Source organism: Myodes glareolus, chromosome 23 (assembly GCF_982192425.1).
Source record: "Myodes glareolus chromosome 23, mMyoGla1.1, whole genome shotgun sequence".
Classification (NCBI taxonomy): domain Eukaryota; kingdom Metazoa; phylum Chordata; class Mammalia; order Rodentia; family Cricetidae; genus Myodes; species Myodes glareolus.
Genome location: NC_142048.1, coordinates 10,371,814 through 10,388,359, shown reverse-complemented (window position 1 = coordinate 10,388,359; position 16,546 = coordinate 10,371,814). Strand labels below are relative to the sequence as shown.

Here is a 16,546-nt window from a genome sequence, read left to right as displayed (position 1 = left end):
GCACACACACGCGCGCGCACACACACACGCACACACACACACACGCACACACACACACACGCACACACATACACACACACGCACACACACGCACACACACACGCACACACACACGCACACACACGCACACGCACACACACACACACACTTCGGCAATCACATAAATTAGAACTCAGAGCAGTAGTAGACTCCATCCCAAGCCCTGTGGTCTGCATCCGTGGTGCACTCTGTACCAGCGGTTCAGGAGGTCAGAGAGACACAGAAAACAGTCAGTTACACAAATGCATCAGAGACCATCACAGCCGCCCTGACACAGAAGACCACGCCGTAGAGAGTACTAACAAAGCGACAGCTGGGTGTGGCCGTGCTTCAGAGCACACCCACACCCAGCAGCTGGGAAATAAGGACAGGAGGACTATGAGTTCAAAGTCATCCTTGGCTACCACAGCAAGTTTGAGGCCAGCCTGGGCTGCTTAAGACCCTGTCTCAAAAGCAACTTAGTCTAAAGGAAAAGCAAAAAAACAAAACAAAACAAAACAATACTCAAGTTTAAAGTATCCAACTGCAGACATACACATGCTTTAAAAATCATTTCTAATTCTTTTTTGTTTGCTTTTCGAGACAGCGTTTCTCTGTGACAGCCCTCACTTCCCACCACTCGTCTGCCCTCAGCAGAATCACTATTCCCCATGTGACCCTTCCTTTAGAAGGCAAGCGGCCAACTGCATCGGCAAACATGGGGGCGCGGACGGCTGGTTTAAAGCCTGCCTTTCTTCTTTCCGATCCCTGGCATGTCTTGCTGCTGCATTCACTGGCAGCTATACTGACTGCTACCTGTGACACATTTCCCAGGACCAGGTACCCCAGTCCGGCAGGAGGCACCAAGGGACTGGTTGAGTCCCTGGAAGGCATACATGAAGATAAACACTACTGGCCCTTAGACTTTCAGTACAAGTTAACAATCTTAACGATGTTCTCCAATCACAGTACTTACTGGCGGTCATAGCGACAACACAGTTCTACACACTGGCCTACAACCAGTTAATGGGAGCTGGTTCTGCCACACAAAGCAACATGGCTCATGCTACCCCAGGGCTGCCAGCCCTGAGCCAGCCCAGGATAACTCTCTGCTCAGTTACCTATGTGCTCCCGACACCTGGGGCCTAGGTCTTGTCACCCTCTCTCCTATTTGGTCTTTCCTTCCCTCTTCCCTCCCTCCTTCTTTGTAGTTTCACAGTTTGACTTTTTTAGAGAAAGTCTCATTCTGTAGCTCAGGTTGTCCTGGCACTCACAGAAACCTCCTGCCTCAGCCTCCTCGGTACTGGGGTGACAAGACCCAGCCACAAGGCCTAGCTCTACCTCTTCTCGTCTTTTACAATCCTGTACAATAAGTAAAAAAAGTTTGGTGAAAAACGGGTTCTTGGTGTGACCTGCCAAACACTGCCGGAAATCAGAAACAACAGAACAAAACAAACTTCTTTTTTTTTTTTTAATTATTATGAACTGGAATGAAGCTCCTGTAAGAATGGTAGATGAGTGTTCTGCAATGGTAAGACCCACGATCAGGAGTCATTGCACACGTGTGCACTGTTACACATTCACATACACCCACATTTATATGGATCTGCCGGTCACATTGCCCACTGAAGTCTAGGCCCCAAGATGCTTTGCAGAATTGCCCAATCTCTGATATGGCTATGGGATGTTGTCATCTACAAAGTTCACACTTGAGTACAGTGCTAACAACCTGTTAACAAATCATAGACACACACACATACAATCTCATAAGGTTTTAAGTAGTTTATTGGTTTTGTAGTGGGACACATTCATAATTATCTCTGTGTGCATGAAGCATGCGGACAGGCTGGACACGTCTTGGGGTAAGGAAAAAAGACCATTTGTGTGAAAGCATCTAGGCGTACCCTCTTTGAAGTGAAGCAAGAGGCTGGAGACAGCTTAGCAGTAAGGATGTTTGCTGTGTACAATCATGAGAACCACACTTGAGGTCCTGTTACACACGTAACAACCCAGGCATACTGTGAGTGCCTGCAACCCCAGGTCCAGGGTAGGTGGGAGACAGGAGCATGGCTGGGGTTAGCTGGCTTCTAGCCTAGCCAGGAAAATATAAGCTCAAGGTTTAGGGAGAGATTCGGCTTCAAAGGCACAAATGAAAAGCCACAGAGGAGGGCATTCAAGGCCCCCTTCTGCCCCATGCATATACATAAGCACTCACACCCACACTCACATCCATGTGCACGGGAACATACACTCAGGCATACACACACAAGTAAGTTTAAAATGTAAGGGCCAATGGGATGGCCCAGTGAGTAAAGTGTTTTTACACAGATCTGAAGGCCTGAGTCTAATTGGCAGAGACCACATAAAAGTGAAGAGGAGAACTGCCCCACAGAGCCGTCCTCTGACCTCCACGTGCATACCATGGCACACACTCATACACACAAATAATAATAAAAATTAAATAAAGCAAATCTTATCATTTTAGGGGCAAAAGTTTAATTTCATATTTGTTCAAGAAAAACAAGTGATATCAAACTTTTAAGGGCAAAAGACGCTGTACAAAGTTGTTATGGAAAAAGGCAACATCCAAAACACATCCATAAAGGGAACATCTTGGCCTTGTAGCTTTGATTGAGATGAAACCATACTTAAAGTTTATCTTATACTCTGGGCATAGGGCAAGCTACTTCCCTAATACAAACACACACACACACTCATGCACAACTACTATGAATCTTATGTAACTAATAATGGCAATTCTCAATGCATGTGCAAATATATAGATATCAAAAAATCAACTGAAAGCATGTCTGGATGGAAACCATGGGCAGACAAGTTATTTTACATGCTTACATGCTGTGGATCCAAATGATTTCTCTCTGGTGCTTAGCTCCTGACACGAAATCTCTCATATTACAACCACTACTAATAAAATAAAAATGACATGGTGGAACATTTTTTTCTCCAGCCTTAATCCGCAAAACCATGGAGACCAAAGAGTCTTAAAAACCTCTTTCATGAGTTTGAGTGTGTGAATGTGTGTGTGTGTGTGTGTGTGAGAGAGAGAGAGAGAGAGACAGAGAGAGAGACAGAGAGAGAGAGAGAGACAGAGAGACAGATAGACAGACAGACAGACAGACAGACAGACAGACAGACTGAAGGTTAGAGGGGACATGGGCACAGTTCCACAGAGAGCAGTACTCAGATCTCCTCCCATAAGCACACTAGTCATTTGGGAATGACAAGCCCCAAGTTATCCACTGTCACACCACTGGGGGCGGAGACTAGGAGATGACAGTACTGGGTTCAAATCTGGCGTCTTGTGCATACTACACACATGGATTATTATTAAAATTAATTATTAAAAGTTCATCAGTAAGTGATGTTTAAAATGTAGCATAGTCATGCACTGGAATACTCTGCATATATTAAAAGGGAAGCTCACAATATAAAAATAGCTTTAGGAAATGTGACTAAATAAGAGAAAATAAGGCAGACTACTATATATAATATGCTAGCTACACAATGTTACACATATCACATATGCTTGATGTGGGAGGTCCTTTTGTATACGTGTTGCTTTTATTGGTTAATGAATAAAGAAGCAGCTTTGGTCTATGACACAGCAGAGTAGAGCTGGGGGGGGTGGTAGTAGTGTTGGTGGGGAGGACTGAATGTCGGGAGAAAGAAGGTAGAGTCAGGGAGACGCCATGCAGCTGCCACCAGAGGAGACAGACAGGGGAACACTGCTGGTAGGTCACGATCTCATGATGATGCACAGATTAATAGAAATGGGTTGATTTAAGATGTAAGAGTTATCTAGAAATATGTTTAAGCTAAAAGGCCAAGCAGTGCTATAATTAATATAGTTTCCGAGTGATTATTTGGGTCTGAGCAGCCGGGAAACAAATGAGCAGTCTCCCCCAACAAATTGGCGCCCAACAGAAGGAAGATACGTCTATGACAATATACACAAGAAAGACATAAAAATAACTAATAAAATCTTGCATGGAATAGGAAAAAGCACGTACAAATCACATATGTGATGAGTTAGTATCTAAAACAAACATCATACAACACAATATAAAAAATGAATAAGGGTTAACAGACATTTCTCCAAAGACCATACACAAATGCCCAATAAGATTACAAAAAACATTAGCATAATTCATCAGTAGAGAAAAGAAAATCAAAGCCACAGACACCTGCTTGACATCCCAGGTCCCCCTCATGTCTTGATGGCTCTACTGACGCCATGACTAAATTAGTTGACTGATCTTCCTTCTCCCTCTCATAAAAGAAATTCTCTGTGTGCGTGCACGTGTGCATGTGTGTGTGCATGTGTGTGACGTGGGGTACTCACATGCCACTGAGCGCATGAGCACAACTTGGTTCTCTCCTACAGCCTTTACGTGTGTCCCAGGGCTCAACTCAGGCGGTCAGGTCCGTACAGCAAGCGCTGTATCTGGGGGGCCACTTCACCACCCTCCTTCCTTCTGTTAATTGCGACTGAATGTGCCACGTTATTTTCTAAGGTGCTGTTCAGTAATGTCACAAACGTACACCGTCATAAACCACATCCTAGAACTTTTTCATCTAGATATGCGAATGATCCTGCTTGTCTCTCCTGCCCCACCGTCTCTTCAACCACTAACTTGGATTAGCAAGTCCTCTTGACTCTTTCTCAGCAATGCTATAGCAAGCACAACACTGAGTGGTTCAAGGAATTTAGAAGCCATCGGAAACGAGCTGCATAGTGTGTGTGAACAATCTCCAAGGTTTTCATAATAAATCATTAGGCCGTCAACAAAAAGAAAGACAAGCACATCAATGCGAGAGTGACCACCGGAAGTTCCTTCGCATGCACCCCTCGCACACGGTGTCTTAATCGGGGTGACTACCACTGTGATGAAGGACCATGAGCAAACGCAACGTGGAGGAAAAAGGTGTATTTTGCTTACGCTTCCACTTCACAGTTCATCCTCTACGGCCGTCAGGGCAGGACCTGGGGAGGCAAGAGCTGATGAAGGGGTCATGGAGGGGCCGCTTGCTGGCTTGCTCCTTATGGCTTGCTCAGCCTGCTTTCTTATACCAGCACAGGATGGCACCACCCATAAGGGGCTGGACCCATCCATACCAATCAGTAATTAAGGAAAGGCCTTACAGGTTTAACTACAGCCTGATCTTACGGAGGTATTTTCTCAACTGAGGTTCCCTCCTCTCCAACGACATAAAAACTAGCCCTGGCTGGCCTAGAATTCTCAGTGTAGACCAGATGGCCTCAAACTCAGAGTTCTACCTGTCTCTGCCTCCAAAGTGTTGGGCTCAAAAGCACACACCACCATACTCAGCAAGAAAGATTTTTTTCCTTACATGCATATGTGTGAGCATGCTCAAATGTGTACTGACACCTGGAGCGCAGAAGCAGCCATGAGATGCCCGGGAGCTGGACACACAGCAGTTGTGAGCTGACCAACATGGGTGCTAGGATTTTTGTTGTTGTTTTTGAGACACGGTTTCTCTGTGAAACAGTCTACATCCTGTAACTACTCTGTAGACCAGGCTGGCCTCAAACTCACAGAGGTCTGCCTGCCTCTGCCCTGGGATTAAAGGCGTGCGCCACCACCGCCTGGTGCAGCAGGCATTCCTAATTGCTGAGTAATTTCTCCAGTCTTAACCATTAATTCTTGACGTTCTATTTTTCTGCCTCTTATAATACCAATGTTACTTCTGCCTGCCACATTCAGCAGAACAAAATTAATATACATCTCTTATGAGACTCTTCAAAATTTCATAAAGAGTATCGCCTTTTCTCAAATGTCCTTTCCCTATCCTACGGACTCCCAGTTTTGGGGAATTCTTTGTACAGTAAGGCCAGAGATCTTCATTACTACAATGGCTATGAACGCAGGCCTCGATGACCAGGCTTTCCCGAAACAGGGAATTCAGAAATGAACTTGGTTTCACAACTGTTACGGTTTCAATCTAAGCATGTCCCTGAAAGCTCATGTAATAAGGTTTCTGCTTCTGGCGATACTACTAAGAGGGGACTAGTCAGGAGGGTGCTAATGTCATAAATGGATCGATTCATATTAATTAGCACAAAGTACTCTTTGGGGGTAGGGTTTAGATGGAAGAAATAGATCATGGGGGTAAGGTTATCTCCGAAGGACCTATATCTGAAGAAATTTAAATTTCTTTTAAAATTATATTTATGTATTTCATGTATAGGGATGTTTTGCCCACATGTATGTCTATGTATCACATACCTGTCTGGTACCCAGAAAGGACAGAAAGGGTGTTAGATCTCCTGGAACTGGAGTTACAGATGGTTGTGAACCACGGGTGCATTCTGGGAACTGAATATGGGTCTTCTGGAAGAACAGCCAGTGTTCTCATCTGTCTGTCCCACAAAGGGGATATCTTGTTGCCAGGCCCTTCCTCTTGGCCTCCCTGCTTCCTGCATAAATAAAGGGATCCGCCTTCCTCTGCCATTCCCTTCCACCAACATGTCCTGACCCACCACACACGTGCCCAGTGACAACAGGCTAAGCCCTCTGAAACCACGGGCCCAAACAAAGCCTTTCTCTTTGGCTTTTCAAGCAGTCACCGCAAGGAACCAATTTAATACAATGATTATGGTCTGATGTGGGCACAGAATGGGATAAGCAGTTTACATGTCTATGATTAAATTACTGACTCTCACTGAACACTTCATCAACTGAAGGCCAACATGGCTGGATTAACCCGCCCAACACAAGCTCAGTAATTGTCACAAGGACCCGGAAGACACTCTTCACATCTCAGAGCAGCCCTACAAATGCGGGACTGAGAAGCAGGTCGTCTCACAGTTTGCTGTCTCTCTTCACACACTTACCATCTCGCTCCACTCAACTGCCGCTCATTTTGGGGCTGGAGAGAAAGCTCGGTGGTTAAGAACACTTGCAGCTCTGCCAGGGACCCAAGTTCAGTTCCCAGCACCTATTTCAGGTGGTTTACAACCGTCTGTCACGCCAGACCCTGGGATCTGACACCTCTGGCCTCCAGAGGCACCTGCACTCATGGGCACATACCCACAAGCAGATATGCATCTACGTACAATTTAAAAATAATAATAATAAATTGTTTTTTAAAGTACTATTTTTTTTTAAACTCTGGCTCCTAACTCTATTGCTAATCTCAGCGATCAGCCCATCACATCTACTCCTCTCACTCCCTTATTCTCAAACCGCCACTCACAACACACAGCTTCACCGCGACACTAGTGCCAGGAGTTGTCCACCACTGGCCACTGAAATAAAGCCTGCGGGCATTTAATAAGCTTTTCTCCTTGGGAGCCAATAACATAGTGGCAAGTGCATAATTTCCAACCATATATAGTATGTCATTATTATATAATACGTATTAGACAAAGCTACTACAATATATAATGCACAAGACATACATGCAGTCTTTGTGAGTGCGTTTGTGTGCAAGGGCTTGTCCTCACTAAAGCAGTTGAACTTTTCTCTTGTGTCTCTCCAGCAAAGGAAACAAGCTCTTCAATAAGTGAATAAAGCCAGACAACACACAGCAAGGGCATGAATAAAGACAGCACCTGGACCAACCAACCGCACACCCCAGTAGGCAGAGCATTCTGGGGGAAAGCAAATGCCTACCTCATTTTCATACTTCTAATTTACAAAGTAAGTGCAGAGCTGCCACAGTCCCTACAAGTGGTAACACTGCATCTTGGATTCTCGGTATCTAGAAGGGAAAAAACCCTCACATATTAACTGCCACCAGTTTGTGAACAGGGGGTTTTGGTGGGGACGGAACAGCTAACTCAGCTCCACTAGGAAAACTGCCAGCACAGCAGAGCAGAGCTTGTGTGTAGGTTAGGAAGAAGTAAGCGAGGGTCGTGACGGCTGCAAGAGACCTGAGAACGATAAACTCTCTTGAGAAGCAGCATTCGAAGTCTGCTTGGATTTGGTTAAGAAGTGTTGTAGACTGAGTGCTTTTGCTTCTCCAGGAGACTTGGTTAAAGACACTGTGAAGACATTCACACTGCACAGACTGTCAAAGAATCAGCGTCAGCCTGCATATCACACAGCCAAGCCCAGTAACACCATTATTTAATCACTCACTCAACACGGTGTTTCTTTCAAGACAGCATCATTCAAATCAGTTTGACAGATGTTTACACCGAGCAGTGATTGCTTGCCTAAATTATAAGAGGGTAGACACAAAAAAAATTTAATTAAGTTCAACTTTTCAGCAGCATAAAATCTTGTCTAACTGCTTTCAGGCAGGCATGGTGGTACACCTGTGATTCCAGCACTCAGGGGACTAAGGCAAGGATTGGTGCAAGTTTGAGGCCATCCTCATCTACAGAGAGGGAGTTTGTCTTGGAGAAAGAAAACAGAAAGGGAGCCAGACAGAGCCACTTTTATAGAGCAAGGCGAAGTCCAAATATCAGCTACCTTCTGAGCTGCTGCAAAGCACACGGAATCTATTGCCTGTCTACCACCCACAGCCGCTTGGGCAGAGACAGACCCAGAACAGAGGCTGGTTTTGAACACATCACAGTGGGTGTAAGTTGGGCATTCATGGCTTGTACAGGAGGAATGGGATCAGAGACGGCAGATTTATGAGGAAACGTGAAACAATAAAAAAGGAGAACGACGGTCAGTACAAAGGTTCTGAGTATCAACAAAGCCTGGAATGCACTGGAATTAGAGTCTGAGGTGACAAGCTAATTCATGCAGGAAATACGGCAGCTGCAGGGTGATGACGGGAGCCTCAATGTGTCAATACTACACTCAGTGACAGGAGGCACAAACTGTGGAGGAAAGAGATAGCCCAGGCGGCAAAGACAGAAGGCCGTCTAGAGGCCAGGAGGGCAGATGGGCCGCAGGGAGAATGCTGGCACTGGTCAGAGAGTGACAAGGTGACAAGATAGAGCAATGGTTAAGGGGCTGGATGACTTCCCAAGGACCTGGACACAGTGGCCTCAGGGACCTTTGCCTCCACCATGCAGATGGAGAGCAGTGTCACAGTAAGACAAAGGAAAGAGCACATATAAAAATACTGAGACATCTCAAACATGGGGAGCGGACAGTGCCATGCCAGGGGCGGGTGAGTACACTCCCTGGGGTGGGGGGGGGACATGCACTGACAAGCCTGGAGTGCTGAGAGGACCCCAGGATGTCAGCTGGGGCACACGCTCTAGATCCTTCCAGTTTCCCCAAAGTTCAGCAACAACTGGAACCAAGTAGTTTCTCATCCTCAGAGTGGCGAGTCAGGTGACGATTAGATACGATTAGGACTCGGAGACGTTTCTCCCCTCATATTTGCTTGAAAGTGAAATTCAACTACTGGCAAGACAGGCTAAAAAGGGTTCATATTTCAACTTGTAATTAAAATCCAATTTCCAAAGTGTCTTTTTCACTAGAATTATTAAAATGCCTCTAAACTGATGCGCTGCACTTTTAGCTCCTTTGTATCTCTGGTTTGCCAAAAACAGCTTTAGAAACTAAGGTCTCAAAGACTTGGGGAATGTTTAAAATATGCAAATCATCTAAAAACTTGAGAAGACTGTCCCAAACCGATATACTCCCAGTATGTCAGTAGACTGAGGTCATGGTACATCATTCTCCACTTCAAAAGTTTTACTATTATCATTAATCCACAATTACTATGTCAATGGGTGGATCTGTGACTTCTTTTGAAAATATTTGTTTGCTTGTTTGCTTATTGTATGGGATGCTACAGCACACATCCCATACACAGTGGGCATCAGAGGACAACCTGGGGGCATCAATTCTCTCTTTCATCATGGCAGCCTTAGATCCTATCTTACGGTGGTAAGTGCGCTTCTCCACTGAGTCATCTCGTCCCCAGCCCACTCTTCCTTCTCTTTTGAGGCAGGATCTCATGTAGTCAAGAGTGGCCTTGAACCCCCATGTAGTTAAGCACGAAGTATGACAACTACTTCAAGACAACATGACATTCTATGTGTCTATCTCTTTCCAGAGTATGAAAGAACAACAGAGGAGGGGGAAGGAAAGAGGGTTATAGCTGAAGGATTATCTAGGAGTTAACAGTTCTTAAGGTTGGATTATAAGCAGAATTTTCTCTCTCTCTCTCTCTCTCTCTCTCTCTCTATATATATATATATATATATATGTATGTATGTATATATATATATAACTTTTCATAGTAAAAGATACTTTAAAACATCTATAAACCTAAGAACCTCAAGCAAATATAGAAGTCAGAATCACGCTATAAAAGCACTATAATCTTTAAGACTTTGATGAAAACATAGCTAAAAATGAAGAACCCATGTTTCTGTGTAATTTCATAGACGTCATTTTTTCTAAAAAGAAATCTAGAGAACTATGAAAGATTCTACAAAGATAGATGTTCCAACGCTGATAGAAGTTTTCTTCAGAGTCTGTAGTATGCCAAAAAAAAAATCCCTGTGATTTTATTTTATTATTATTAATTATTTTTTTTTAATTTTTTTTTTTGGTTTTTCGAGCAGGGTTTCTCAGTAGCTTTGGAGCCTGTCCTGGAACTAGCTCTTGTAGACCAAGCTGGTCTCGAACTCACAGAGATCCCCCTGCGTCTGCCTCCTCCTGAGTGCTGGGGTTAAAAGCATGCACCACCACCTGGCTGAAATCTGTGACGTGAAGTAAGAGAAGAACAGATAAAATGCGCGAATCTCCCGAGCACACAGTGAGCGGTGACGCGGCTGGTTCTGGCCCGAGGAAGCAGCACACCCTTTCCAGCTCAGCACAGGAACCTCAGGCCACTTTACTTTTCATCTGGCTTTACTTTCTCCCCAGGTGCCCCCCTCCACCTTGAGAACCAACATTTATCAAGCACAGTATCAACAAGCAGGGACTCCGGGGGAAACACATTAAACAATGATCGCCTTATACACATAACACAAGCTCCAAAACAAACATAAAACCCTACCTCAGCATACACAAGTTCTCCTCCGCTGTCCTAATGCAAACCACTTAAAGCACATACACGGCATCGAGCAGTTAATGGAAACTGCATCTGTAAGGAATATTTTCTATTTGGCTGAACAAGAGAACTGTTGACACGGGGAACACGTCAGTGCATTTAAAGTTACACATTATAGAAAAGGTTTACTGGGCATCAGCCTGGAACGGACACTCCTCAATTTACTTAAGCACAGGTTTGAAAAGCTCGTCTCTAAAACAGTTTCCTGGAACTCGGGTTGCATTTTCCCCCAAAACAATTTTACAAAGGACAGTTAGGCCAGCAGGTGGTCCCCCCACAAAATACAGGCGTTATTGGGCCTATACTGAAAGGCAGCAGTAGCAGGGCATAGTGGCTCGCACCTGAAATCCTAGGACTCAGGAGGAGAATCAGAGAAGCTCAGGGCCCGTCTGGGCTGCAGTGGTGACCAAGCACATTTGTAAAGTTTACACCCGCAGCCTCAGCTACTGAGAAAGCTGAGTCAGAAGCCTCCCAAGCAGGCAGATCCCAGGTTCAAGGCCTGTCTGAGCTATGTGAGTACAAGGCACCCCTAGTCAACTTAGTGAGACTGCCTCAGTAAAAAATAAAAAAAGAAAGGGATGTTATGGTTTTGGGAGACAGTTTGCCTAACACAAGTCCTGGGTTAAATTCCCAATACTGGAAAAAGGGGGTGTGTGTGTGGGGGTCTGGAGAGATGGATCAACAGTTACAAGCACCTGCTGCTCTTCCAGAGGACCCAGGTTTAATTCCTGGCACACAAACGGCAGTTCACAACCACTTGTAACTTCAGTTCCATGGGGCTCTGATGCCCTCTTCTGGCCTCCGTGGGCACTGCACACATGTGGTAGGTACGCAGAGATATTCAGGCAAAACCCCACACATCAAAAAAACAAAACGACTAAACAAGGCATCTGCAAACCAGGAGTGATGCCAAATACTCAAAACCCCAGCACTCGGGAAGGTGAAGGAGGACGGCTACGGCATGAGGTCAGCCTAGAGGACACTATAAGACCCAGTCTCAAAGGACGATGTGGGAAGGGACTGTAGAAGCTTCTGGAAGGCAACTCCTACTGAGCTGACAGTGAATCACAGTGTCTGTCAGGCTGTTTCCAGAAAGGTGGTTTGAAAAACTATGAAGCTGCTTTGTAACCATTTTAACATGCGTTTTTAATGTTTAAAAACTCAAGGAAAGATTACAAGCTCCCTTTGTGGCCCTTAGCTCCATCTGAGGATGTCAACAGTCTCCCCTCTCTAGATGCAGACGGGGAGACGGCAGGCAGTCACGGTGTCCCCCTGCTGACACCACAGGCAGTCGAGACACAGTGCCTACAAACAGAGAGGCCATAACCGGGTCCTACACACAAGATTTCAGTACTCTGAAGATTTTTGGGCCACAAAATTGTTTCCATGGATACGGCGGAAAAGGTATCCAAAGGCAAAATAATCTAATCGGGCATGCATACATTTTCTCATATGCTTATGTGGTTGAGAGAATGCTTAGGAAATCAGTGTTTCCATAAACAAGGTAGCCTATCATCCAGTCCCAATACTTTCATTTTGTTTTACGTTTTGAGACAGGGTCTTATGTACCCCAGGCTGGCTTTAAATTCACTATGTATACAAGGATGGCCTTAAACCCCTGGTCCTCCACCCCCAGCCTCCCAGGGCTGGGATTATAAGGATTTGTAGCCAACACTCCAGCTTCTGTGGTTCTGGAGAATCAAGCCGACGGCTCCATGCCTAGCAGGCAAGCATTCTTCCATGTAGACCCCCAGCCCTATAGCTGCTTTTAAAAACAGAATTCTCAGCCTACATTCCAATTTCTGCAGTTCTGTCATTCTAAAGTTTTAGACACAATTTTATTACACCAGACCCAGAAGCCTGACAGGACTCCCCACAGTGCACTGTGGAGTCACAGAGATCTCAGGGTTTTGCCTCCCGCCAGTCTCAAACCCTGCCTGCAAAGGCTTGTTACACTTGCCTGCATAAGTGTTGGCCTTATTCAGGAGGTCGGTGCATGCGTGCATGTCAGCAAAAGCCCGGATTCCTAAGCAGTTGACGGGGTGAAGCTGGGATTCTAAAAATTCGCAGCATGTCTTCTTCACGTCCTGTAACTGCAGCAGGCCAGCTGCGGGGAGGAGGACCTGCAAGACACAAGGGAGACACTCAGGCGACAGCGGGCAGCACCCTCTCCCGCCCCTTATCCACGAGGCAGGTCCAGCCGCAGACTGTAGCCACATATTCAAAGGTAAATTACTGTGTAAACCATGGTGACCTCTCCCATTCTCTGCCATTTCCACAGGATCTTTCACAGGTCTCCATCACACCCGAGATATCACACAGGATTCTATTAATGACTCGTTTGCAAACATAAGGCGTTCATTTAAGTCTTTAAATTTTACCTATTAGCGTGTATGTATGTGGCAAGTATGAGGGTCAGGTGTGCCACAGCATCTGTGCGGAGGTAGAAGGGCTAACTGTAGAGTCAACTACCTCCTTCCACTTTTGCATGGATTCCAGGGGCTGAATTGAAGCTGCAGGGCTTGCCAGGCAAGAGGCTTGATGCGCTGAGCCATCTCCCCAGTCTCCATTGAGGTTTTTAAAACCCAGATTATTAGGATGCTAGGGGGTGCTATGGCACAACAAAAACGCTTTGTTCCCTTAGTGCAAGCAGTCACTGACTTTGGGATTGGTGGAGAAGGGGTGGGCCCAGAGAAGACATGTAACACAAGAAAACGGCATTTCATAGAAGGCTCAAAGTTCTGCGGTTTCACTAATATAACAATCTGCTTTCCCTGGGTCGCAGGGCTTGGGGTGTACATGCATCAAACAATTTTAAATTCAATACAAGTCTGAAGCTACAAGCAGACAATTTCTCTAGAATATAACATATATGCTATGAAATAACGTATAAAAGGCAATTACCTCATAGTTTTTAAGTGTGTCTTTGTGCTTAAATAACTCCAAGCAATTTAATATTAATCACAGGTTATTCTGGGGAACCTAAGTACAATTATCACCATAAACACTACCACCATCACTTCAACTCCTCCCACATGGGTCAGTAATGGGAGCACTGTTCTCTGTAAATGAATCAGGATGTTGCCATGTTAAAGACCAAATTTGAAAGTCAAATTAGGGAGGGGAAAAAAAAAGTATTTAAAAAGTGGTGAAATTCCTGCTGTTCTTATAAAGGCCACCTACCCCCCCTGTTCCCCAAATCAACTGTTATAATAACAGTTCATTTTAAAAGAGGCTATATTAGCATGAAAATTAACCTTCCAAGTTTCTGTTGGGGTTACTTTTGAAAGGCTGGGATTGGGATGTAGCTCAATGGTAGAGTGTGTGCAAAAACAAAACAAAACACCAAAAAAAAAAAAACCAAAATATTATTACCTTAATATGCACTACACTGCAACCCAAAGACAAAAAGTCCTCGTGAATGTCTCTTATGATTTTCCCAGGTTGAGGTAATAAGACTTAAATTTGCAGAAGAAAGACATGCTTCTTTTGTGGGGGATAACAAGCTACCCTTACTTTCATACATGAAGCATGGAGGCTATCACTCTGGGATACAGAGGTTGTGTGTGTGCATGAATATACATGCTATACACAGCAAGTAGCAACTAACAGGCTTGAAGACTAAGAGGGTTAATTGTGGTTTAACCCAAGTCTATTAACTACCACCAGAAAGAACATGGAGAGATACCAGAAGAAAAGCAGCATGTAAATAACACGTATGTAAATAACAGGTAGAGGAGGTGGGGGCAGCCAACTCTTTTGCATGATGTGCGAGTGTGGTTCACTACATTATGAGAAAGGCTCTCCACGGAAGGCTTTAATTTGTTGATCACGTTCACACTGGAAGGATTTTCTAGGCTGGTATAATTGTGCTCTGAAGCAAAGTAAAATACACTCCAAGACATTTAACAACACAGCCATTTAATTCGGCAAACACATAGTGTACAAAGTGGTCTTCGGAGCAATATTCACTTTTTGGAATTTATGCAAATAAACAGCAATGATCACCCATCTAATCAGCGCTTCCCCAGCCAGGGCGCGGTGCTTTTCAGTAGGTTCCCCGGTAGTGCTAACTGAGCGGACCAGATGTGAAGGACAAGGAGGCCAAGAAGAAACACACTGTTGGTGGGGTACAGATGGGTGAACTCACATGAAGAACATTTTGTCTATTTCAACCCAAACTGCCAAGGCCTATCTCCTCTGACTCAGCAACTGACTCACTAACATGTGCACAGTCCCCCTCTTCAGGGTTACTGTGGGTGAGCAGAAGCTGGCGGTGGGGGCCTGATCACAGAGACTGCTTAAACAACTGTCACCATCCAGTCAATGGGACACTTTACAGTCATGAAAAGGAACAAAAAACTATACAAACAAGATTGTCTACAATATTCTCAGGTGAAATAATTTCAGCAAACAGTGAATGTGTGTGTGTGTGTATTCTAATAGGCATACCCATTCACACACGTGTATAACGATCCAAGAAAACAGCTAGTGCAGGCTTTAAAAAAGTTTTTAAAGGTATGTGTGTGTCCGCGCCCAAGTGTGCACACACACGTGCACTTGTGCACATGTTCAGTGGCCACGAGAGGGTGTCATCAGGTGTCCTCCTCTATCTTTCTCAGCCTATTACTTTTGAGTTAGAGTTTCATCCTAAGTCTGGGGCTCTCCTTTTCTTGGCTAATCTAGATGCCATCAAGCCTCTTCAATCCTGTCTCTGTCACTCTTTGCGGCTAGGGTACATTGGACGCTAGATGTCTTCCTTGTTACACGGATCCTGGAATCTGTACTCCCAACCTCATGAAAGCACAACAGGCCTTTGTTAACTGCCGAGCCTGCTCTCCAGCCCCTCACATTTCTATTTCTTCTGCTTTACTGATTTTAATTTAATCACTGGGAAGTCCAGAGCTAGCTTATCAGAAGAATGAAATCATTAAAATTATAGACATACAAGTCCACACACATGCTTGAGAGCAGAGGTACAAACGTCTTTTGAGGAGGGATTACCTGAATTTTTTTTTCAATGGATGGAGCAATGAGTTCACTGTTTTCAGGCTTGGTAAATATATGTCAAACATATGAGTCAGCTATATAAAACATTTATTACTATTTTTATCTTGCTAGTGAATTCTTCAAAACTGCCTTAGTTTTGCGATGTAATTTTACGAGGACCAAACTGAAATAACTCATAATTATGTAATTAGCTACATACAGCCTCAAAACAAACAAACAATTCCTGTCCCAGTTCATTAATATGACATCTGGTGACCACCAGTAACTCATGACACCACCAGGAAACTACCTAGCTTTGAAACAGTGAAACAGCTTGTTAAAACAAAACAAAATGAGCCACACCCTGGTACCAGAATCACTCGGTTCACTGACAGCCTGTGGTTGTGAATCTTTGGCTCTAATCAATCAAGCTTCCCATTCTTCTCACAAAGAACCCAAACTCAAGTGAGGCTGAAGAGAATGTCTCAGTCATAAGGCCATGCCATGGAAAGCCAGGGAT

At 44.6% G+C, this 16,546-nt stretch overlaps 1 protein-coding gene across 1 annotated transcript in view; it reads right to left on the bottom strand.

Moving 5' to 3' along the window:
- Positions 1-16,546, bottom strand: part of Klhl2 (kelch like family member 2) — a 113,992-nt gene that overhangs the window by 30,725 nt on the left and 66,721 nt on the right. The window contains exon 5 of the mRNA XM_085680334.2: positions 12,998-13,160. Within this exon, the coding sequence (XP_085536460.1) occupies positions 12,998-13,160 (163 nt within the window). The remainder of the gene's footprint in view (positions 1-12,997; positions 13,161-16,546) is intronic.